Consider the following 25,002-nt stretch of genomic DNA (forward strand, 5'->3'; position numbering starts at 1 on the left):
CCTTTCCTTTGTTAACTAATTTACATCTCCTCACAATACTGACAGGTGCCTCCGGGTTAGAAAGAATTGTTGTGCTTTCTCACAGCGGAGCCCCTTGAGGCCTTTGTGTTAAGAAGATAATGGCAGCTCTGCTATTCTTTCTTTTCTTTTGCTCAAACCATCAATCATGTTGTTAGACAAGAAAAGATGAGGAAGACAGATTAATGTACTGGAGGGCAACTTCTGTTGTATCCATAATGTATTATTATATTGTATACGGTAATATAAAATCCAGATTATCATTACAAGAAGGACAAACATATGACATTTGGATAGGGGGTTTACTTTGACCACTTACAGCACGGGATCAGAGTGTAAATTGACTGTGCATTAGTGAGACTTTAGGGAAACTATGCAGTGGTGGTCAGGCAAACATGATCACTTACTGTTACAACATATAGAAACTAGCAAGTGATTCTGGTGTAAAAGCTTTGACAAACGTACAAAAAGTACAGAAATCCCATCTTATGACTAGTGAAGCATTTGCAGTATGTGAGAACATCTTTGGCTGTTTATTCTGGGGTTAACTTCAGGATCTCTACTGTAACAGACAGCCAGATGTTCCAGTGTAAGCACAAGTGGTTTTCCTCTGAAAGTTGATTATTTTGTCCAATGCCTTCCATTCGTTATTTCAAAACAAATTATTTCCATCATGAATAATTCAGTTTGTCAGTCGATAAAATGTCCAAATAAAAGAAAGACACAGCGGCCAAAACAAATCAAATTTTTAAAGGAAAATCTCCCAATAGTGTTGAAGTACTGTGTCCCAATTGAATGCGTACTGCATGCAACAGTAAGCACTTTGTAAGAGCAGCATGCACTCAAAGTAAGTAGAACATTTGGACTGCAGTCTTTATGCATTTTAATTATCCTGGAAACTGATGTCAGAGGATGTGGCCGAAACTCCATATTAATTGACTTCAATTAAGATTAAATATGACAATTAACTTAACCGCCAATGAATAAAGCCGTTTAAATATGGGGGAAAGTAAAAATTGACTTTGGGCCGACTGGGCGAGTGAAAAAAGCAAATGAAGGTTGAACCCTGAAGCCTCCTGTATGCAGACACAACCACCAGCTCTCACACCGCCCACGCACCAAACTAAAAATAGTCCAAAAAGTATAATTACCCCCCCCGGTCAATGTCAGTGTTCTCTAAAGCCTGCACGCTCATATGACAAATTCTTTCCATGAAGTCTGGAAACTTGGGAAAAAAAAAAAAAAAGTTCTAGATATGTTGTCCGTGGGTTCAGACGGTGATGTAAGACGTGTGATCATGAACTTCCTCCGAGTGATGCTAAAGAAAACACAATTACTGAAAAGGCAAATTGCACAACGGCAGCAGCATGAGCTCAGTGCACGAGGTGTTTGATGTGCAAGATGTTCTTTGTCTTCAGGAAGCAATTTTTAAATGACGCAACAATTAAGCTCTCTGTAATGACAATGATGAGAGTAGTTTCCAAACAAAGGTCTTCTGACGTAGTGTCCTGAAGAATCTCCATAACCAAGTAGGAGAGGCAGACAATGACATTTCTGTCTATTCAGTCTATTTTATTTTAAAACACATATTACTTACCATGTGGTAGGTTGAAAAACAAATGAAAGGGGTCAGCATTTTTTTTGGGGGGGGGGGGGGGGGGGGTTTGAACAAGGACATCAAGTCAAACGGGTCAAAGAAAAAGTCAGGACCCCCAATGACCAAAAATAGGCATGACTTTATTTGTTTTATTCTTTTTTTTTCCAAAACTGCTGCACAACAAACTAAAATCAATATGAAAACACACGATACAAAATAAACAGAAAATAACACTCGAGCGTCGCTCACAATGAGAACAAACATCAGTTTGGGATTTTAATTGTGAGTAAAAGTCCAGATGATGAACCGTCCCATTCACAAGGTCGCGTGTTGAGCTAGAAACGCTCGGATTCTCTGCAGCAGCTCTTTCTTCACACTGTCCGGGACGAGTGCTGCATCGGAGGGAGAAGGAGCAGTAACGCACACTATGATCACTACACCGATGTTGTTGACTGCATTATAAAAGGCATGTCTGCTGATCCATTTCAGGAAACTGCAGTTCAGAACAGCAGCACCATGAATCACAGCCACTAGATGACTCGTAGATTACCACAGTCTCTACACAGGTCAACAATGTGCCATCTATGTTTACAGCATTTGTGTCTGTGAAGCTTGGATTGAAAGACATTGGCATGCTGTGTTAGTACGTGATAATGATCTCAGCAACTATTGTGCAATTGTAACAAAAAAGATTAGAGATGGTAAAAATGAAATACGTAGATATACATCTTACATAGTTTTTAACTGACGCACTGCGCTCATCAACTTTTATTGAGTATTAAGAATCTCGTGTTCAGAAACATGCCAGATGCAAACTAGCAAGATGTGGAGCCAAAAGCAATTTACAGATGACCAAGGACATTATATATTTATTTTTTAAATCTTTTAAAATGTAGTTTGAACATTGAAATAAAAAAAAATTGTCGTCAGTACTTTAACCTATTTAAATATCCAGTTATCCCCAATGCCCCCCTCATATAGTAGCTGTAAGGTTAGGTATTTTAAGTTTAGATTTTGAAATTAAGCTTTTTTCATTTTTTCTAAGTTTAAGGAAATTTTTTTCAGTTATGTTTCACTCAGTTTTTTTTCAAGTTTAAGTTTTCAGTTCAGGTTTTAGATAATCAAAGTCCGTTTTTCTCGCAGTATTGTGTAAATGTTCTGCATTCACTTGTTTAAAGCATCATGTTCACAAATGCTGAAATATTCCACGTTTCTTACGGCTGCACCAAATGGAAATATCTTGCATTTGTTTATGAGGACTACTGTATTAAGTACCTTATATTAACTTACTTTAAAGTCCACGTTCATACATGTATCGTGTTCGAGTTGTTTTAACGTGACATCTCATTGAATGTCTCTGTGTGTGGGATGAATACAACTTATCACATCTATACGTGATGTTATGAGCATTTCAAATAAAGTTCTGTGGCTTTAGCCAAAGTTTGACTGTGCAGTAGGAGTTTCTATACACCACCCCACATTAAGCTCATGAATAACAGAACTCATCCTGGTTATTATCTGTACTTCTTCCACCCCCTGCTGTTGCGTTTGCATTTAAAGATCCGTACCTCTGCCTTTTGGTGTGACTTCTGTGACCAGGTCCTCCACGGTGACGTGCTCCAGACCCTTTTCTTTGATCACATCTGCACAAAACAAACCGATCAGTAACGCCAGGTTCACAGACGCCCCGTTACACACAGAGACACTCGCACAACATACCTTTGCAGTGTGCTTTCAGCTGATCCTTCCATCCGCACTCCACCAGCTTTGCCCTGAGCAATTCCTTCAAGCTGCGGACACACATTTGTATTCAGTTGACATGAATAACAAACCCGTTGTCTCTAAAACAATTCCACGACCACAAATCCCTGAAGAGTAAAGCTCGACTCACCGCTCCCGTTCCCCCATTTCTATCAGCTTCTGGTTTATTGCAGCCCTCATCTGGGAGTCTTTGCTCATGATCTGTTTAAATCACACACAAACAGCAGACGTTTCCGTTTGGATTCAACGATTTCAGGAGAATGTAACGTTAGCTACTAAAAAAACGTTTTATTTTGCTCGCTATTAGACGTTACCTTTCTTTTGTCGAGATGGATCAGCTGGCGGAACACACGGTTCCTTCACATAAACGTTCCGTCTAAAAACGTTAAAAGCGCAAAGGTTCCGCTTTGGCGGCGCTAAATTCGCCACAAACCGACAACGTCATTGGTAAAAAAAAAAAAAGAGGTCATGTATTGCACTTTATCTCCGCACGAATGCGTCTTCGTTGGGACGGCTAAATGTATTAAAACATGTATTGAAAACCCTTTGAGAGAAAATACAAGAACTCAAACTCCCATGAGCGCACGAGCAGCACATGTCCGCTGTACAAATGTCTCCGGGTGCGCACACAACAGGAAACGTGTGACTTCCACAGCATCTTTTGCTTCCCACCAACTTGTGGACAAGCCTGTCACATTTACAAAGACATGGCTGCGTCGAATTATACCTTGAAGGTCAACAGAGAGCTGTTGGACCCCAGCTTTGAAAGTTACAGGTTATCTCTGGACGCCATACCAACGTACTGCGTTGAGCTGGATGCTGGTGAGAGAAACTAACTTGCAGCACAGTTAGCAGGAGTGCTAGCCTAGCACTGATACCCCACTGAAAGCTCTAATTCATCACACCTATCACAGCTGTAAGCTAACACGAGTAACGGGCTGAGTTGTTTTGATTAGCATGTTGCTAATAATGGAAAACGTGCTTTTGTTAAGCCAAGTAATGACGCTGAAAGCTGCTCCAGCTGTCGCCCAGTGGCTAAAGGGGGTGGACAAACTTTTTAAAATTGTGGGCCATAGATAGAAAGTAAATAAGGACTCGCGGGCTAAACAATAGTGAATGCCTAGTTTTCAACCAGTGACAAAAAAGTGAGAAACAAAGTCGGTGGTTCTGGACGAGAAAACCTCTCGTGCAATAGAAAATTAAACTAATCAGTTTGACTTTACTCTGGTTACTGGTGTGCCCACATATTACAAACACATTTATGTATCTGCTGTTGTAATTTAGGTTAGTTTCATACTTTTAAACTCTCGTACGTGCGTGGCCTAAATGCCCACTTAAAGCACTATGATGGGTTAGGGTTAGTGTAAATAAGTCAAGTTAAAACAGGCAGAAATTGCCAAATATCTGTGTTGCTTTTTGGGCCATTTGAACAGATTATAATGCAAATGTGAGTCTAATATTCTGTAATATATTGGTTTCTGTGCCAAGTTTAAGACAGACAGAGAGATAGCTATTAATATATTGAATAACAATCAACGGACCGTGTTTGGCCCGGGGGCCATAGTTGGGCCACCCCAGATTTAAGTGGCTTCTAACAAAAAAAAGGAGTAATTTAACATAATTTGCATTCACTGCAGATTATAGTGATGACAACAATGTTTTGATAGTATACAAACTCAACTAACGTTAGCTGTCTACTGAAAGCATTGCTAGTCAGTGAGGAATTTCTATTGTCTACAATGTGGGAAATGTCCTTTAGGTTCAGTGCACGGCATTGAAAACAGCACAAGATAAGGAAATGCAGTTGGGAAATCTACTTAGAAAACAGCGAGGAGCCGGTGGCAAGATTTAGTTTGTGGAGGAGGCGGAGGAGGCTATACATCAACTTTTTAAATTGCATTTGGCAGGAATGATTTGCTTTTACTCGTCTACAACGGCTCACTGAGAGGTGTGGAGTGCCAATAGTATATAAAACACACAGAAAATACCAAAGTGATGAAGGTCTAGTTAAGAAATCAGTCAGAACATGAAAGTAAAGGTACAAGTAGACAATGAAAGACTGTTGTTTTCCACTCATTTGGCCACAGCAGCAGACATGCATTTCCATGAGTCCTAATACAATGTAGGAACAAACAAGTTTTTGGACATGCTTCTCTTATTAAGCTGCTTTTTTTCTGTTTTTAATTAGTTGTATTTAGTCACATACTAAAATGATCAGCAATGCCAGTGTCACAATCTGTCACAGATTAGTCATGACCCTAGTGTTGACGAACTCTGAGATTAAACGCATGTTGATCCAGGGGTCCACTGTGTTTTTAGTAAAAACATTGAAATGTGCATTTTTATGCCTTGTTTAACATTTCTGCTTCCCCGCCTCTCCTGCAGCTGTGGAGGAAGTGAAGCTGAAGGACACTCACTACACCCTGGAACACATGCGTGCTTTTGGCATGTACAACTACCTCCACCTGGACCCGTGGTATGAAGACAGCGTTCTGTTTGTGGACTGCAAAGGACGGGTTCTCGGCCTCACCGTCACCTTGGTAAGCTTCTACCTCCTCCTGCTTTTTCTGGCAAGTCCTTGTTCCTTAATGGTTGTGATTCTGATGTTGTGACAGCTGAATTGCTGGTGGACTTTAATGCACCTGACACACCAGCAGGTGGTGACCAACTACCTGTGTAATAGCAGCATCAGCCCACGATGCATTTCTGATGTGATCTCAGGAGAAAATCACGTTTTCAAATGTTTTACAAGCTGTTCTCTTGTTGAAGATGCACAACTAGAGACACGTAGAGAGGCAGTGAGAGCCTCAGTATTCACGGGGAAAGTTTTTATCCCGTCTTCTGTCCGTCGTATGAATCAGCACGGAAGCTAAAGTTTTGGATGAGTCCTTGTGTGATTACGTAATTGACTTATGGTACCGATCCAGGTCCGTTACCCAAAACCAAGATAATAAGACGATGAGCAAAATTAGCCCAGAGACCTTTTCAGCAGAGACTTCTTTTATGTCCAAGACATCATTGACTGTGATTAGAGATAATTGGTGGCCTGAATGCTGATCATCAGGCTGTAATCCTGGGAGACAGTATTTCTGGCTTTCAGTGGCATCATTAAATCTGCCTTTTATGAAAATATGTTGCTCAAATTCTAATTACAATCATCACATGGTAATTACCGTCCCTCACGAGCCTTTTCATTTGCACACAGACGGTCACTACACCCTAATGGTCTCAAAGGTGCGTCGTGCTTTAGGTATCGATATAATACGCAGTGTCACGCTCCATGGCAACAACGGGGCAACCGCTGCACGGTCCTTATGAAACACTGCTAGTTCACGCAAGGAGTAATTGAAGCTCACGCGGTGGCATATCTATCTAACACTAATGAGCATCTGAATTACATGTGAGGCCGAGTCACATGGGCGGGCCACATGACAGTTTCGTCTCTCTTTGATGAGTTACACGTTGTTTTTTACGTTATTCAGCTCTCATGTTCAGGATATTGTCACCTGGCTCTTGAGCAGGACGAATACTCTGGACCTCATGTTCTGCTGTGTGTCTTTGTATCGGATGTTAATAACAGAATGTTGTTATGGGATGAAAATGCCCCTTTCAGCATGAGAGCAGTGACCTTTGTGTTCCTCCGTAGTTCGCCGCTTTGATTAAGTGCGTCTGTGAGTCATCACTGCACTGCTTAAAGAATGCAGTTCGATAGTTCAGTAGCAGTGAGAACATTATTCAACCACGCTTTCCCCTCATTTTAGGGACAAAATGGATTTTGTTTCCGATGCTTTTCTCCACCACTAGTGCTGAATCAATTAGCGATGGGCACACAATGACACGGCTACTTGTTTGATAACTGAGTCACCTTTCAAGCAAAGAAAGGCAACATTTTTCATTCTGATTCCCTCTTCATCTGCTGCTTGTCTTCGTCATATACGACAGTAAATGTTGGATTTTGGACTGTTGGTCTAACAAAACAAATTTTTTACTATTTAATGACATTTTACACACCAAAGGAATCATTTCATATAATGTAATGTAATGTAATATTTAATCAAGAAAACAGGGTTTGACAGTGAGAGTTACCAAAAGCCCAACAACCACTTTTAAAAGTGAGTGTTGAGCCCTGGAAAGTACTTGTTAGTTTATTTGAATGTATCCCAGGTGACAGAATGAATCACACAGATTGATGTGGTCACCGCTACATCCGTCTGTGTCATGGATGCAGTGCTGACCGATGTGTTGTGAATCCAGGACACGGCCCTGGGGAAGCCCAGAGAGGTCTACCGTATCACCGCTGACTCCAGCCACAGCGAGCATCGTCTCTGTGCGTCCCTCAGCCTCACCTCCGCGACCTGGGCAGCTCTCTCCGACGGCGCCGGCCGACTCTTCCTCCTCCGCACCGGCAAGAGGGCAGACAGCTCCCATACCAAGTGGGAAGTAAGTATAACTGCTGGCTTTACCGCTTCAAGTAATACACAAAGATGTCTTCTAACTTCTGTGTTTTCCATAATGTAGGCCTCTCCGATAGGACATGAAGTGTATCAGTTGCAAGCACTAGTAATAAAAACCATCAGATTCTAATGTGAGAGTAAAGGGGCAGGAGCTACTCATGGCCCTTTATTGACCTCTATTGGTGAATGAGTGGAAGTGCAGCAACAGACTGAAGGTGCTACTTTGCAAGCTGTATGTTAAAGAGGAAGTATGTCACCATGCACGACTGTAACAACAAAGCTGCTATGTATCCTGCCTTTTACGCTCAACACCACCATGTTGTATGTGTTCATCTTGTAATGTCACTTGACCGTTCATACGTTCACAACTGTTCACAATGCGTCCGGGCTTGTAATGTCTGGAAAGTGAGTGGCCAAAGCCAGTTAGTCGGGGCTGCACAGTATATCCCTTTATCATCGTCAGTGCGAAGTCAACCTGCGCAATAAACACATCGCAAAAGAATATGCGATATGCACTCAGGGACTTTTTGAGTTGGTTGAAAACAGCACCTTAAAAATGTGTTCAATAAAACAATGTAGAAAATAACAAAACAAAAAGCAATTTGTGTTGTTTTAGCAGAATACTGAAAACAGCAGAAAGGCAGAACTGAGTACACTTAAATATCTATTTTAATATTTGTATCGTGATATTCAACAACGTGATCGCATATTTTGTGTTATCGCACAGGAGCAGTATTACTAGTAATAAAGAGAGGTGATTAATTATGACCATGACGAATACGTTTGTCTCCGCCAGCAGGCACTTTTGATGGTGACGGGCCATGTTTGATTTTTGTGTCGTCCCTAAAACTCATAAATTAGTTGAAGGATGAGGCTAGAGATAATTCAGATGTTACTGATCTTATTATAAAGTTCTGTATCTGAAGCCCGATGAAGCGTATTCCTCTGAGCCTTCGTCTGTGGTTACACTTGTTGTGTCAATGAGACTTTTAGATCAGAGTTGAGCTGCGGTTGCGTATGTGTGTCCACACGTGACACTTCAATGCCACCTGCCTGATCAGATATATGTTTTGTGGTCAAAGGAGCCGCTGTAAAACGGTGAATTAACACATTTCCCAAATATTCTTCACAATAACCGTTTCCTGTTATTTTTGCTCCGTACTCGTCCTCCCTGCAGTGTTGGTAGACCTGTTTTATTGAAGCATGCCGCCAACAAAGCTTTGCTAATCCTGTGATTAACCCATTTTTCAATGAATTCTTCACAATACAATTATATTATTTTGTCAATTAAAATATTTCATTTTGAAGCAGCAAAATCAGGAATTGTCGCGTTTTCATCATCAGAAACACAACAGGACTCAAACAGCAGGGCTCAGCTGTTTTCCAGCTCCGGTGTTCCTCCTCCCGTCCCTTTGCTCTCCCCGGGAGAGGAATTCCAGCATTGGAGGAAGATGATGGAGAACTCCGTTTGATAAATTGGCCCGATTGTACCCACATGCTGTCTGCACCTCACGGACATCCGACCTCAATGCGAGCCACACAGGCCACCGTGGCATGTGGTCTGGCTGGTCGGATCAATGCGAGCAAGATCCGATATCGGAGCGTACAGACATGACAGTGAATGAGTCGAGGCCTGATCGGATGACAAAAGTCCCATTAAAGAGACGTGTAACCACCAAAATCTATTCAAACACATCACTGAGCCACACTGTTACACTTGGGGATCATTATGATGAACAATATGACTCTATCCTACCCACTGAAATGTGTATTAATCCCTGGCTGACAATAGTCCCCAACTAATGCATTAATTACTCCTGATTGAGGAGCGTTTAGTTAACGTGGAGGGAAGTCAGAAAGTAGTCTGCGCTAACGTACAGAATATCACCATTCCTGCTTTTTCTTTAACCTGGTATGCATGATATAGTTTTATTGTAGAGAATAAATATTGAGTAGTTGACAAAACAGTATGCTGTATTTCAAGGTAGAAATGTCAATATAAACAACAGCATTATCTATCAATATCAGAATTAACGAAACAGGGTTTACACTCTTTATGACTCCTGTTTAGAAATTCAGGGAGTGCATAGCCCTTAAATGATGACGTGTCCTGTTATACAGCATCTACACTTGCTGTTATGCAAATTCAGGCTTTAAAACCAGTTAAAGCTGGTTTTAATGAGAGCTCTTTGATAAGATTAGTCTTTGTGCACTTTATCCCGTAAACAGGCTGCAGTTGGGATTTGGCTTCAAATGAGAGTTCCCCATCAGAACAAGCACACTTGATGTTATTCTGAAAGCAGAGTTCAAGAGTGGAATTTGTAATGAAGAGTCGAGCCCTCGAGTCAGTCCAATGTTCTAATTTTAAGTCTCAGCGCTCGGGGATCTTTCCCCGTAGTTTGTGCGCGTGTACCGGTAATAAACGCACTCATAAAGCAGATATTTGTTATGCAGTCACACTGAAGTCTGCCGTCTCCGCATCACAGCGCCTTCTTGCATGGTAGCCGCTGCCGTCAGTTGTATGAATGAGTGAATGGCTATCTAGCGTAGTGGTCTGAAGCCTATAAAAGTCCTTTCACCATTTACTAAGTCCACATGTGTAGCTGCTGACAATAATTAGTTTCTAAAGAAACCAACATCTAACCAAATATACTTTTGACTGAAAGTAGTTTTTAGAGTGTGGGCCGAATGTAAAAGTATATCTCGTTCTACATTTTGGCAACATATTTGCTTATAAGCACAATTTAGTTTGTCTTGGATATTCTCCTAGAAACCCTGATATCCACAATGTAGTCCACAACTACAGCATAGACTACAAATAGAAGTTTACCTTTAAAGAAGGTTATGCATCCAGTATTTGGCTTGCTGGACACATCTCTGTCGGCCCTTTACTCTATAGCGCCTCCTTGAGGGTCAAAGCTCAAAGTAGAGGTTCAAAGTGTGAGAAGCATCGTTTGCATCTGAAGAACTTGTTTCTTTGTGTTGGAATTGTATTTCTCGCTCAGGTGCCTCTGGGCCGTCAGTTCCATTTATCTATTATCTGCAGGTAGTGCTCTCTCCGAGAGGTTACCCAGCTCATTTCCTGGTCAAATTAGCTCGGCACAATTTCTGGTGACATTGTAAACAATCATCACACACACATTAAATGTGTATCGTTTGCTGTGTGAAATAGCACCTCAGACCTGTCCCCCTGAAGATAAACGTTTCATTTCATTGTTTTAGGTGAGGTGGCCTGACATGGTGATCTATTGTGCTGAATAGCAGGCTTATAAAATGTAGTTCTCCTTCACCGAATTGACCCAGATTACACACTTGCATGAACTGTATTTACTTATATGAAAACTTAAAGCTGAGAGATTTTGCCCGCTCTCCACTGTGTCTCGTTAAAGTGATTGTATTTGTTGATTCTGTGCCCGTAGCCACTGTTCAGCGAGGATATGGGGGAGCCTTTCACTGTCCTCCACAGCATCTCGCATGTCCAGGAGGGAGTCCACACCATGGAGGTCCTGCTGCTCCGCATCCAGAAAGACCCGCAGGAAAGCAAAGGCAGTGGATACTCCGTGTCTCTCGAGTGGATCACAGTCGCCAACACCGCAGGCCATGGTGGGTGGTTCACTGGCCTATCATCATTTCAGTAATTGAGCATGAAGTCAAATGAGACAAGACGAGCATGTATTAGCATAATTAGGTCTGAATTAAGAGCTACATTTGAAGGCTGTTATTTTGTTTTCATGTTCATCTTCACAACATTAACACCCAGCAGACGACAGGATTCTTTGTTAATCAAGCCATACTAGCAAGTTAGTCACGCTCTGCCATTACTGCGCTGTAATTATTATGTGCCGGATGAGATTAGTGTACTCTAAAGCAAACATTGGCAAGAAGAGGCTTCATTATAGTGCTTGGCACACATTGAGAAAGAAAGACACTGACTAATGATTGAAAGATTGGAAAAAGAAAAAACCAGGAGCAGCCTTTGGGGAGTCCCTTCCTCATTAAGTTGGATTTAAAGATGCAGCCCTTTGATATCTGCGAGCTGTAGAATAATCTGTTTACTGTCTCAATGTTTGACTAAATCTATATTTTGTCAATGAGCTTTACAATTCTTCCTGAACATCATTGGCGAGGGGAACGGTATTCTCCAAAATAATGTTTTAATGCAAAGTATCAGCAGTATTAAAGAGAAGGGACAGGTCAGATGATTGAAGGGAGTTTGTGTGAGGTGTTTATCCATAGTCCGTGTGAGGACGACCAACACTCCCCCAGACAGTAGAAACAGACAGGAAGTACCAGCGCGGGAGCAAAGTAATGTACTGCAGCAGCAAAACCTGTGTTTGAGACGCCGAAATAAATCTATGACAATATATGCTTCTGCTATATTTAGAATATTTTCACCACTTAACCTCGCTATCAGACAGCATTTACCAGATGAATGTTATGTTATTTATGAAAACAGTTCGTTATCATCATAACTGAAGTTGGTTAAAAGATTTAACTGTTGATAAAACCTGTCACAGACATGATCTAAATGTTTCTGAAGGTCTTTAATCTGATCGTCAAAACAATTCATTTGAAGTTTAAAAGATGATTTAAAAATAATCATTAGTTTCAGCCTGAATCTCCTTGAGTGTTTCTGCAGTATAGAGTCGATACTTTAATATAACTGTTGCTATGCTGTAATAAGCAACCAGTTGATTGACTTCAAAGTTTTGTTCTGTGTGAGATATTGTAGTAATCAGTGGACACCCGATGGTGGTTAGAAGGAAGAGGGGGGAGCACTTTAGTTTAAATACAAAAAATACTAATATACATATATATATATATATATATATATATCAATGCACCTTTGTATCATGCAGGGCCGGAGAAGAAGTACGAGCTGAAGAAGACGAGGGTCCTCAGGGGGAAGTCGGTGCCCCACTACGCAGCGGTGGAGCCGCAGGGGAAGGGGCTGATGGTGGCCTCCGAGAAAGCGTTTGCCTTCACACACGTGGACGGTCGCCCTGTGGAGGTGCCTGACCCAGAGCCCATGGAGGTGGAGAAGACAGGTGGGTCAGAGGTGCTGCTGAGAAATCTGCCAGCATTTCATCAATGCCACTACCTGTTATGTTCTGTGTTAGAGACCCTCGCTCTGCCATATTATTGCTTTGTAAAGTTGTTATGGTGCTGTGTTCCCGATTTACACATTCAGCTGACAGGCTGGGCAATATAGAAACTGATATCGCTTTCAGAAAAACAATGACATACGCAAATTATTGTCCATAAAAAGCTGGAGAGAGACGCTCATATTTTCAAGCTTTATTGAAGATTTATTGAAAATGTTCATATTCAAACGATGAATATTAATAATGTAAAAATGAATAAAACTTGCGTGTAATAGTCCACTGATTTCACCTTCTCTTCCTCTCTCTCTCAAACAAACACACACACAGTCTCTGTAAATATCTCCGTCCTCAGTCCAAAAGTAAAACTTTATTGAAAAAGTATAGATTCACAAAAAATGAAAGAACTATGTATTCTACTTCTATCCAAATTTGTAGGTGTTTAGCCACAATCCGTTTCAGACCCTGCCTCAAGATTTTGTTCAGAGAATTCAGAAAAGGTCGTGATATCACATCACAGTCTTTAAACAGTCGACTCATGTTTCAGACATGGTTCGGCATTGATCATAATTTTAGCGAGAAAGTGCCATAAAACCTGCCAAAGAGCAAACCAGTCTGTCTGTAAAACTGTTGAAACAAAGTGAAATGCAAACATCATCTGGACTCTGAGCTGTTGGCCGGCACATGATATCACCACACCACTCACTTCTTGGCATTTCTGTGATGAGACGGTTTCCGGTTGATATTCATCATGCAGTTGCTTCTGGTTGTTTTCAGTCGAGCAACGTTCGCTTCTTCCGCTCATTACCTTTAAAAGGCACGCACTGACCAGCTGGGTTGTAGCCATGGGAACGCTTGAGCAGGCAGGGGTCTCTGTCAGATCTGGTAATCTGTCTGCGAGTACTCGGATACATTTCCAGGCCATTTATTGCTGCTCGTACGTTTGACGTTTGTCTGACAAAGCCACACCATAATCTGTCTTCAGATCAGCCGTGGTCATAAAGAAACAGGGATTTATGTATAGGTCTACTATTGATACATATTTTTCATTCATATAAATGCTATATAGTTGATTAATCGATGAACTCTTTTCTCTTACAATGTCAAAAATAATGATAATTGCGTAACCTGAGCCCAAAATGAACAATCAAAGTAACACATTCTCACACTTTAGAGACTGGAATGATTTTACATTCTTGCCGAGCCATAGATGAGAAGATTGATATTTATGGAAACGAAGCAGAGAAAAGCTCTGATTACTGCACACACAGAGGGAGAGTGACTTCCCTCTCTGCTGATGTAGACTCCAATGTATCTTTACATAGAACAAATTAGTTTGCCGCTATGTTAATGCTCTGAATATCGTATAGAGCAGCGGTTCCCAAACTTTTTAGGCCGCGCACCCCCTTCTACATCCCGACCGGGTTCGCGCACCCCCCCCCCCCCCCCCCTTAATAAAAAAAAAAAAAAAAAAAGCAACAGAGCCTTTTAAGCCTTCATAGCCGCATAAGAATCGGACCAATGAGAGAACAGTTTGCTCGCGCGTGCATTTGTTTACAAGATTTAGTCCGCTGTTAAATGTTGCAGTGTGAACACAAACCGAACAAAGGAGCAACTGCAACAAAGCAAACAAACTGAAGGTGTGAAAACGCCCTGAAACACTGCAACAAAGTTTCAATAACTTTCAGTGACACAAGGCGTCACTTTTAAAGAGCAATACGGCTGCGAGGACACACGCACAGGCTCAGAGGCAGATTATCACATTTCATTTACAATTAATGAGCGACTAATAAAGCCAGGATGTCTTCGGACAAAGCATCGATGCGGCGACACAGTGTTGTTGGACACCGGGATCATGTCCAACTTTTTTGCTTCTTTCTCCCCAATCATACATTCCACCATCTCTCTGGCAGCTGGCGAGCTCACGTCTTCAGTGATTGTGTGCGGTAGCCCCTTTCTCGCTATTCTGTAACCAGATATGAAGCCCGTAGTGCGTCATTTATAGACCAACACATGAATGAGACTCCAGTTGTTTTTGGCTGTTTTGTAACTCCTCCGATTTCGATATAAAGAATGTAAGGGGCTTTTGACTTGCACTGGCATGCTTGGTGTTCAGGTGGCGACGTAAATAAGAGCTTCAGACTGTTAGCCAGAACCTCACTGCACACCACGCATGCGGCTTTGGGGAATCTGCGTTGCCAATCCAAGTGAAGCCCAGACACAGATACTTTTCATCATATTTCCTCTTTTTTTCCCAGTCTGATGCTCACTCTCGTTTCCTCTTTTTTCACCTTGACTCCGCGATGGGCCGATGTGCTCCCGATTTGTCTGTGCTATCCCTTCCTCCTTTTCCGTCTCCTCCGTCTCATCTTCCTCTGACTCTGGCTCGATTTCTTCTCCCGGTCTCTCCCCAACGCACCTCTCGGTTCCCCTCGCCTCCGATTCCTCTCTCTCTCTCTGTCCCTCTCCTCTTATACGACTGATAGCTTCAGATGTCCCACCTGACAGTTTTTAAATTAAAATTACATTTTTTTTTTATATTTAATATTATTACACCATCAGACCGCCATTACACTTTTCCTCTCGCGCACCCCCTAGAGGCAGCTCGCGCACCCCCAGGGGTGCGCGCACCCCACTTTGGGAATCCCTGGTATAGAGAACCTTTTAAATTCACAAAACATCCTGTTTTTGAGCTAAAACCAAATGTGCATATCCAACTGGCTTTCCTTCCTTTTCCTGCTTCCGCACTCTGTTCTACTCACAACATCAAAACAAACAGACAACCTCTTCTTCAAAAGATTAAAAAAAACACTGTGTGTGTGTGTTGATGGTGCAGAAGCAGAATAATGGAAGCTTTTTAGCCAATCCTTTTATCAGCGCTCTCCCTTTCTCCTTTTGGAGTGGAAGAAGTGGATTAGGTGTCAAGAGGGGAGGCATCTTCAAAGAGGCGTGAAAGTGATGAGAGAGGAGTTGCAAAGGTGGGAGGAGAGACGGAGGTCACTTAATGGTGCGCTGATGGAGACGAGGTGCACATGTGAATGTATTATAGATACTGAAGAGAGAAAGCGTCCTAATGAGTGGCTGGAGAAGTCTCTGAAACCAAAACACTACCTATGTCCGTGGGTCACTGATGTAAGGGATGTCAGTGGACAGTGAGGTGCTAGGTTGGTGTTATATGTGTCTTTTCATCAGTTTGGCCGAACAGAGAAGTTCAAATGATGAACACTGCAGAGGAAAGGAAACAAATGGGGACTGAAATGAAAGATTTGGCAGCTCCCCTCTCCCCTTCTCATCAGTTTCTTTGTTGATTCAGTCGGCAACAACAAAAGGTGATAATGAACACGTCTGTTCCTCGCGGCCCTGCCAGATACGGAGCAGGTCTGTTGGTTCGGAGCATCATAATTGGACCAATTTCAGTGCTCAGTCTTTGCCAGTAATCACAGAGTGAGTGTGGACTGCCACAGTTCTGGCTCAGAGTTTTCTCTACGGGAGTGATGTATATGAGGAGACTGGCACCGGGTCGTCTGTGTACGGATCAGAGGATTCAGTTTAATCAAGTGGTCATAAGATACATCTGAAGGCATAATGAAGTGATGCACACATTTGTATTCATATTTAGTACTTTTCTCCATTCTGTACTTTATTTAGTTTTTACTACGATTATATCTCTTTGAACCTCAAAACAGTTTAAATGACAGAATAAATGTGCAGTAAAATGGACAATATCTGCATTTGGAAAGTAGAGAAGAGTTGCATCAAAGTACAATTAACAGCAAATACTCAGATAAAGTACCTCAAAATACATGGGTAAATGTACTTTGCTACTTTCCACCACTATTAATAGTATTACACTATTAGATTTGACCGCTCACAGCGGTGCCTACTAATGCATATCATGGTGAAGGGGGATGAATGGTATGCGCCTGTCTGGTTTCTCAGTATTTCTGCATTACCGTAAGTTTGGAATGTTGTTTTATTTCCCAGCTGGTGGACTGTTCAGTGATGGGTCGCAGCTGCATCACAGAGAGGAGGAAGCTTTCCACCCGTATCGGGAGAATAACGTATGAATCTCCCTTCTGATCGCTAACGGATGAAAAGCTTCGAAGGGACTTCATTTTAGAACTATTTGTCGGTGAACAACCTCTTGACTCCTTCTCGAAAAAGCGATTCAAGCTGCAAGGTTTTTTCCGATCAGATTTTGCGATGGGATTGTTGTCTCCATTTATGATTATGTACTTGGCAGGCAAAGTCATTTTGTCAAGCATCTGTGGACTGTTAAGAGAGAGGTTAAAGAGGGACACAAGGCTGCTTTTCGTACATTTTCCAACAAGGCTCTGAACAAAAATGGCCGCCTCATTCTGGGTACATATTCGCTATCACCACCGCCAGCAGTATTTAAAAGGCAACTCTCTCTGTGACGACTTTATAGCGCACAGCACGGTATAGGTGTTGTCACTGACTACTAATACAAGGATTCAGTTATGGATCACAGCATGAACGCAGGCCAGTGGAGGTGCTGAGTCAGAGGCAACAGAAGAAATTGGCTTCTTAACGATGTGGGCGACGGTGAGAGCAGATCCGTTCCGAGATCCGAGAAAAAGCGGCTGTCATGATTGCCTGAACTAATTCAGTGTTTTAATAAACTCATTACTATAAGTTATTACACTGTAGCTACAACATTCACGTCTAGAAGGTACTTGGACACAAAAAACAGTTTCTTCCTGTCTGCAGTTGCCCGGGACCCCCACTGACTCGGACACTTACTTACAGTTACACACCGTTGCACAACACTTCACACTCACATACTTGTTTTAACGTACCGTACTCTTAATTCGTCTGTTTGTTTATCATATTTTATTGTAAATTTTCACATTTTCTTACTTTTTACTATTATTGTCGCGCCCCAATCGGCTCGCCAAATTCCTAGTATGTGAAACCTACTTTGCAATAATATATTGCAATAATATATATATATATATATATATATATATATATTTATTAATATATTTATTTATTTATTTATATATTTATATATATATATTTATTTATATATTTATATTTATATACACCAGATTTTTGTATTTAAGTAAGAGCAGTTGCACGTTAGAAGAAGCCTGGTTTAGCCTATCAATGTTGGGCAATGACGTTGAGCTGGGTTGAACTCCAAAAGCAGCTAACGTGTTCCTTAGCCGGTGGCCTAATGTTGCACTAAATTTGATTGAGATCTGTGAGCAGGGTTTTGAGGCACGATTCTCACCAGCAGATCAACACGACTAAAACCTCTCGGATCCACTGTTGGCCGAGCTGTCGGTTGTTATCTGGAAAGAATGATTTGAAGTGAATGAATGCAAATAGCACAACAAAATGTAGGTTGACGACATATTTCTGCACAACACTGCAGGTTAAAATGTCAAATTGTGGAGCGTTGGCTTAATAGCTTCACTGTGAGCTCGGCTCTCGTAGTCCCCTTTGCGGGATGATAATTCATTTTTTATAATAGTCTCATCTGCAGTGTCGCTGAATATTCAGAAGTAATTCCCCTCAACTCCTGCACTGTATCAGATGTTTTATGCATGAGTCTAACCACTGGCACAGGGCCGTCATTAACGTGAGCACCATTACGTTTCTCTCTCCCAGATCCAATTTACTTCTGGCAGCAGACGGCGGAGGACGTCACGGCGTGCGTGCGCATGCCCGAGGGTGTCGCCAAAGAGGAGGTGCAGTTCAGGCTGACGGCAGACCGCATCAGGCTCGGGGTTCAGGGCTTCCCTTCGATACTGGAGGGCCACCTGCACTCGCCTGTAGACCCAGAGGCCAGCGCCTGGATCATCAAGGATGACAAAAGGTGTGCAGAGTTTGATTTCTGTATTTTCAGGAGCACAAACAGCCGTGACACCGGAAACCCCGTGGTACGTCATTACAGCGGTGTTTCGTGTTCATGGAAATTTGGGCACAAACGTTCACTCTTGCTGCGTTCCAAATCGCATACTGCAGGTGCCCTTACAAAGTACGTACTGTTGCATGCGGTATGGATTCAAGTGTCTTAAAACCCGCATTTTCTCTAACGGCCAGCAGCGAGCGATTCTTTCGGTTGCAAAAAGAAGTCAGGTTGTATAGAAGTCTATGAGAAAATGACTCTACTTCTCTCTTGATTTATTACCTCAGTAAACATTGTAAACATGAGTTTATGGTTTCAAGTGTTCTTCAACACAGCATGATGTTCATTTAGTAAACTATGATCCATTTAGAGTCAAACAGACCATAAAGCAGGGTATGCTTTAGGGCGGGGCTACACGGTGATTGACAGGTCGCTGGCCCTACCAAAGCCGCATACGGCGTCTCTACGTCACTCCTTCACATGCCAAATATGGTCACTTCTGTTCATCGGTTGCTAAAAAGAGAACTTTGCGACGCCGTAATCCAAGATTGCAACGGCCAAATCGCCGAACTCAAGGCTTCAAAACAGCAGTCCACAAACCAATGGGTGACTACGTGCACTTAACTCCATACAGCCTATGATTAGGACATGCTAAACCATTATCTCGGCACACTAAATAGTATGCTAGTTATGCTTTTGGAAAACAGTATTGGATTCAAGGATGAAGTGACTAGAATATGTTTTTGGCCATAACTCAAGCATTCATACGCTTCAAACTATGACATTTTCACACGAACAGGATAAAATGATGAAGTGGTGACATTTTGGACAGACGTGGACGTAAACTTTTTTCTTGAGGCTGTAATTCTAGTTTAAAGTATTGCTTCTGAATAAGGGGAACAGGGAGCCACAACCACCAACTCCAAGGAACAGTTTCCATCCCGGTCTTGTTTATTCTCCCGTGTGTTCACAACCTCGTATAAAAACCATAACTCTCACATACTGTATGTTATCTGCACCCCATGAATCTCAGCAGAGAATTGTTTCACATTCGGATGAATGAGTAGAATATTGACTGTGCAGTAATCATGCACTATTACAGAGACGTGTTATGAGCTTGGATCCTGAGTGTGAGAAGTGTCACTATTGTACTGTATTTAAGGCTGTAGAATAGTACAAGGAAGTCCTGGAGTTGCCTTCAGTCCCACTCACACGTGAGTCGATACGCCTGCGTTGGTGTCGCGTCATGACGCTGGAATTTCTAACTTAAATACAATACCTTGAACAATATCGATATTCACTTCCATTTTCAAGAGCACAGGGAAGAATTTACACACATTCATTCAAAATGTCACGTTTTTATGAAAAGATAAATGTAACATGATGACGCCGACCTTCCTTCTCTCGTCTATTGAACACCTGATTCAGGGGGACGCGTTGTCCTGGTTGCAGAACAGTTCCACAGCGAAATAAAAGAAAAAGGACACGGTACTTTTCATAAGCATCGGATCTATTCATCCAGTAGTCGATATGAGTTGAGTCATATCCTCCACTTTAAGACCTTTCATCTGAAAAAGGAGAAACGGGAAACGGAGACTGGAGAGCGCTCTCCAGTCTCGAGCGTGCGAGCGAGAGTATGCCTGCGTCTGTTACTCGTGTGCAGAAAGAAAAATCTAAAAATAATGTTCAGATAAGGAACTGTGATGCGGACATGAGTGTTTTATCCAGCACCTTTTTATTTCATTAGAATTATTCAAGTTTATCCCTGCTTGCGTATCAAAGATATATTGTGCTGACATTTGGTGCTTTGTTGTGGATAACGCCTTACAGTGGTACAGTGGCCTTTTCTCTTTGAATGCTGTTTGGGTGCAGCTAAAGAGATGCCCTTTTAAGCTGTGAATAATTAAGAAAATCACACATTCACACTGGCTGTTTGTTTCTACATCAAAGGACATTATGGTAGCCAATGTAGAATAGAGGGTTTGATTAGTTTGCTTGGTGTGTGTGTGTGTGTGTGTGTGTGTGTGTGTGTGTGTGTGTGTGTGTGTGTGTGTGTGTGTGTGTGTGTGTGTGTGTGTGTGTGTGTGTGTGTGTGTGTGTGTGTGTGTGTGTGTGTGTGTGTGGGGAGACTGGATGTCCTTCTACAATGTAAATACCTAAAACACTCATAGTTTGTATTGTGCATGTTTCTCCATACTAATGGTTATTCTCTTTGTAGACAGACAGCTGTTCCCCATCCTGCTTTATTTTGTAGGGAGCTGAATTAAGAAGTTGCCCTGTGTGTCTCTTCCATATCTTGTCACTGTTTGCCCAAATACAGACCCGGTTTCAAGACGTACAGCAGCACGTCAGATTATAAATGATTGCATTTGAGGGTCTGTGTTGGTATTCTTAGATAGAGGCTACAACATGTGAGCAACCTGTCCTGTTGAAGTAGCAGGTTGACGTTTGTTACGCCTTAAAGATTCCCTTAAAGCTCCCCTTAAAGCTCCCCTTAAAGATTCCCTTAAAGATCCCCTTAAAGATTCCCTTAAAGCTCCCCTTAAAGATTCCCTTGAAGATCCCCTTGATGCTGATGATTGGAGATTACCATCCGTGAAGTCGAGTTGAGGGCTCCGCTTGTAACCAGGCTAACAAACTCATAACCTTCGTTTGCGCTATTTATAGCTTGATTACCTGCAAATGCTGAAAGCTGAACCAAACTAAATCTGATCAAGGATTTAACACCAGATCCAGGTCTGATGAAAACTAGTTCCAAGGCTCACCGTCGCGTTCCTGGACCATTTTGAGTCCAACATGAAGCACAAGAAGGAGCAACGGGATGAACGCTTTCATTTGAACACATGTTTAGAGACAGTAGACTGCCAGTGCTTTCACATGGCGAGTTTGGGGATTTCAGAGTCTGGACTTCTGTGCCCAGCGGAGATAAAACTTTTCAAAACAAAAGTTGCTTTATAAGAAGATGGAAGACAAAATATAAGACATGAAAAACAACAACATGCATAAGCCATTAAGGAAAAGTTACAGTTATTTCAAAATCATTATCCGGCTGGATGATACAGTTAACTTGAATAGATTTCATGAATTATTACTTAGTTTGTGTTCTGATTTTTGACACTTCACACTTCTAATAGTTTGCACATGTGCTGTACTGTGATGCAGTTCCAACGGTACATTCAGCGGACCATAATGCATTGGAGACATTATACATGACACATTCAGTACCAGAAAAGCAGCAACACACAGTTCATTATGCTCTCCTTGCTTGATGGCAAATGGTGCATTACTACTGAATGTACTCGGAACCTGTGACCAACAAAGGGAGATGTGAGATTAAATATTTCGGGGGAGAACGCACATATGCAAACGTATCATGTGAAAAGAAAATGAATTCTAATTCATTCATTATATGACTCGAACCCATAAAGACGGGTCTTCATTACGATCATTTAGAATTAATGAACTGGCTCACGTGTCCTTGTGTTTAGCCAAGTGTATCGATTTCAAGTGTAGAAAGACATAATAACATTATACCGACTCCACAGCTGCAACCGATGAGCGTTTCATCTGAAATGTTTGTGTCGACGGCAAATAATGTAACTGAGAGCCAGTTGTCAAAATTAGCCACGTAGAAACAGGGATTGATGGCTACATTTATTTGATTTTTATACCTTACAAGAAAGGCGTAATCTGACAATTAACTCGTTGTTTGGTCCAATCACAACATCCTTGAGCTCAATGGGACTCATTAAATGGCTGAACTGTCCAAAACCCAAAATGTTTTGATTGAAAAGCAGCAAGTTTTCACATTTTGGAACCTAGAACTATCACAATAACTTCTACAAAGAATGAGGTTTTCTTGGACTCTCACTGAGGATTGGCCACAGACCTGTCAGCCTGAATAGCTCCTCAAGTTCTCCTCTGACCCTTTTCTCATCAAAGCTGCGTTTTAGCCCACTAGACGGCTGCTGGTTGGTTGTTTACTGGTTGATTGCATCATTCTCATTCCACGTACGCCGTTAGCTCTGCGGTTCATAAGAATCATGCTCTCGGGCAATTTCTGAAAGTGTTGAAGGTTACAAAAGCTTTTGGCAAATCAGTACGTGAGCTTTCCGGCGCTTTACGTCTGGCAAACTTCAGCTTTATCATTTACATATATACGACTCATTGATCGGCAGCCCTTTGAAGGAGAAGGGGCATGTTTCTATTTGTGTTGGCGCTCATGTGGATGTGTCCTCAGCCTGGAGGTGACCCTGCAGAAGCGCAGTGAGGGGCCGCTGTGGTCGGAGCTGGTGACGGGGGACAAGAGAGGGGAGTACGTGGTGAGCGACGAGCAAGCTGCCCTCATCCACGAGAGACTGACGTTCCTCACCTCTGAAGACTTGGTAGGCTCACGCTGGTAACTCACATGCTACATGTTATGGACGTTCTCTTTTATCTGTGCCCTCATTGAAGTAAATACTGTGCTAAAGGTGCCTCCCATGCATTAAAAAATACCCCAAACTTTACAGAGTTACTCCACTGGGGAGCAGGAATCGGCTTTCCCATCTTTATGGCATTCTGTTGATTCTCTGATAAACACATTAATCGTGACAGATGATGGAAAATTATAATTATTTCTGTGGAGACTGAAAGACCAAACAAAAGAGACGAGACGTTTTCTTTTTACATTTTTTGTTGAGTATTTGAGTGAAATTGAATAATGTTTTCCCTAAATCTATAATTTAATAGCAACTATCAAATTCAGCATAAAGCTGTATTTTACAGGTTTGTAATTTAAATTCGATACGTTCAATGGATGCAATTTGATGTATTATAAAGGAATGTCTTCCAAAGAACTCTTTAATTTAAACCCAAATATATATTAATTAGCTATCCATCTATTATTGGTAACCATATTCTTTCTTATTAATGGGCTTGCTTGTTGACACATTTTAAACTTTGCATCTTCAGCTCACCTGAAACTTCATAAATACATTTACATATTTCATTCTTGGAAATGTTTTGAAGAAATTATTCTGAAATTGCGCACCCCAAATACAAAGCGTTATCAAATTCAGTTATGGATAAAATCCACAAATTCTACTATCCATGTTTTATTTAATATCAATATGTATTGTGATATCGTCCATTTTGTAACGGACGGCGGCGGGCCTGATCGACATACTGTCATCAAGAGTGGAACTACAAAACCTAATGAAACATGTCATGCTAGCTTGTCAGGAAGACGGCTGCATCACACTCCAAAGTTAAGCCAAATTTTGGTCGGCTAAAAACTGGCATGTTGATTTTTGAAGGGGTTCCTTGACCTCTCACCTCAAGACACCGTGGGTCTCGCCTTTACAGACATGTCCACGTCGTGCTCATCCCATGCAGTTTGGGGGCAAAAACCAAGCAGTTTTTTGCATGCAGTGTAAATGTGTTATTTCCCCCTTTTCTAAAAAGCGCTCGCCGTCCAATCGCCTAAAAAAGGCATTTCTCACAGAAATGTCAAAAGTATTTAAAATCACAGCATGAATTGTTTTTGGTGTTCCTCAAGGTCTCGGTGTCTTATTGTGATATTTTGGGGAGTTTTTTGAGCGTTTCTATCAATTCTCCAGTGGTAAAAAAAAAATGGTTGCTTGGAAAATAACTTCTTCAAAGAATCAACTGTCAAAACAGCTGCCGATTCATTTTTCTGTTGATCAACTAATTGATTGATCGACTAATCGTAGAGGCTCCAAACACATCTTAATACATAACATCTAAGTAAAGATTCAAGAAGTGCGCGTCCTGTAAAACCTCCATCTTATCACAAACTAAGGCTGCGATGATGTTGGCAGATCATATTAGTGGTATGTTGATGTGACTTTAGTCTCAATGTCAGTACAAAAACGTATTGTTGAAGGACTAAGCACAGATTTCTACTTGTAATGTTCCAGGTTGTTTTGGGCTCTCTTTCTTCATTTCGTCTTCTGCTACTTCAAACACGTCTGCCACTAAATTTCATTTGGCGCCAAATCTGTCAAACAAATCGTATCAACCCAAAAATAGATGCGACGACTTATGAGACATGAGTCTCCCCAGTATATATCGTCATAGCGCCCAGCTCTGTTGATGAATGTCTGGTTAAATAGGTGCTGCTAAATCAATCAGCAGAATGTGTTTGAAATATTCCTCTTGAAGCACAGCGTCGGCTTGGGTTTGTTTTTC

The 25,002-nt window shown here is 41.7% G+C and overlaps 2 protein-coding genes across 3 annotated transcripts in view; one reads left to right on the forward strand and one right to left on the reverse strand.

The window, feature by feature from the left end:
* Positions 1 to 1,730: 1,730 nt before the first annotated feature.
* LOC306791756 (transcription and mRNA export factor ENY2-2-like) lies at positions 1,731 to 3,744 on the reverse strand. The gene is made up of 5 exons (XM_079288627.1): positions 3,691 to 3,744; positions 3,507 to 3,577; positions 3,335 to 3,405; positions 3,184 to 3,258; positions 1,731 to 2,007 (listed from the first exon to the last, which is right to left on the reverse strand). Exons 2-5 carry the CDS (start codon positions 3,572 to 3,574, stop codon positions 1,931 to 1,933), a joined length of 291 nt encoding a protein of 96 aa, XP_079144753.1. The 5' UTR covers positions 3,575 to 3,577; positions 3,691 to 3,744; the 3' UTR covers positions 1,731 to 1,930.
* A 278-nt stretch (positions 3,745 to 4,022) lies between these two features.
* Positions 4,023 to 25,002, forward strand: part of nudcd1 (NudC domain containing 1) — a 32,285-nt gene continuing 11,305 nt past the window's right edge. For both annotated transcript variants that reach the window (XM_079288141.1, XM_079288140.1), the window contains exons 1-7: positions 4,023 to 4,198; positions 5,762 to 5,916; positions 7,631 to 7,816; positions 11,250 to 11,433; positions 12,690 to 12,878; positions 18,570 to 18,777; positions 23,051 to 23,195. In XM_079288141.1, the coding sequence (XP_079144267.1) occupies positions 4,084 to 4,198; positions 5,762 to 5,916; positions 7,631 to 7,816; positions 11,250 to 11,433; positions 12,690 to 12,878; positions 18,570 to 18,777; positions 23,051 to 23,195 (1,182 nt within the window). In that variant the 5' untranslated portion in view covers positions 4,023 to 4,083. The remainder of the gene's footprint in view (positions 4,199 to 5,761; positions 5,917 to 7,630; positions 7,817 to 11,249; positions 11,434 to 12,689; positions 12,879 to 18,569; positions 18,778 to 23,050; positions 23,196 to 25,002) is intronic.

The sequence above is a fragment of the Melanostigma gelatinosum genome (assembly GCF_949748355.1).
Source record: "Melanostigma gelatinosum genome assembly, chromosome: 17".
NCBI classification, from domain to species: Eukaryota; Metazoa; Chordata; class Actinopteri; order Perciformes; family Zoarcidae; genus Melanostigma; species Melanostigma gelatinosum.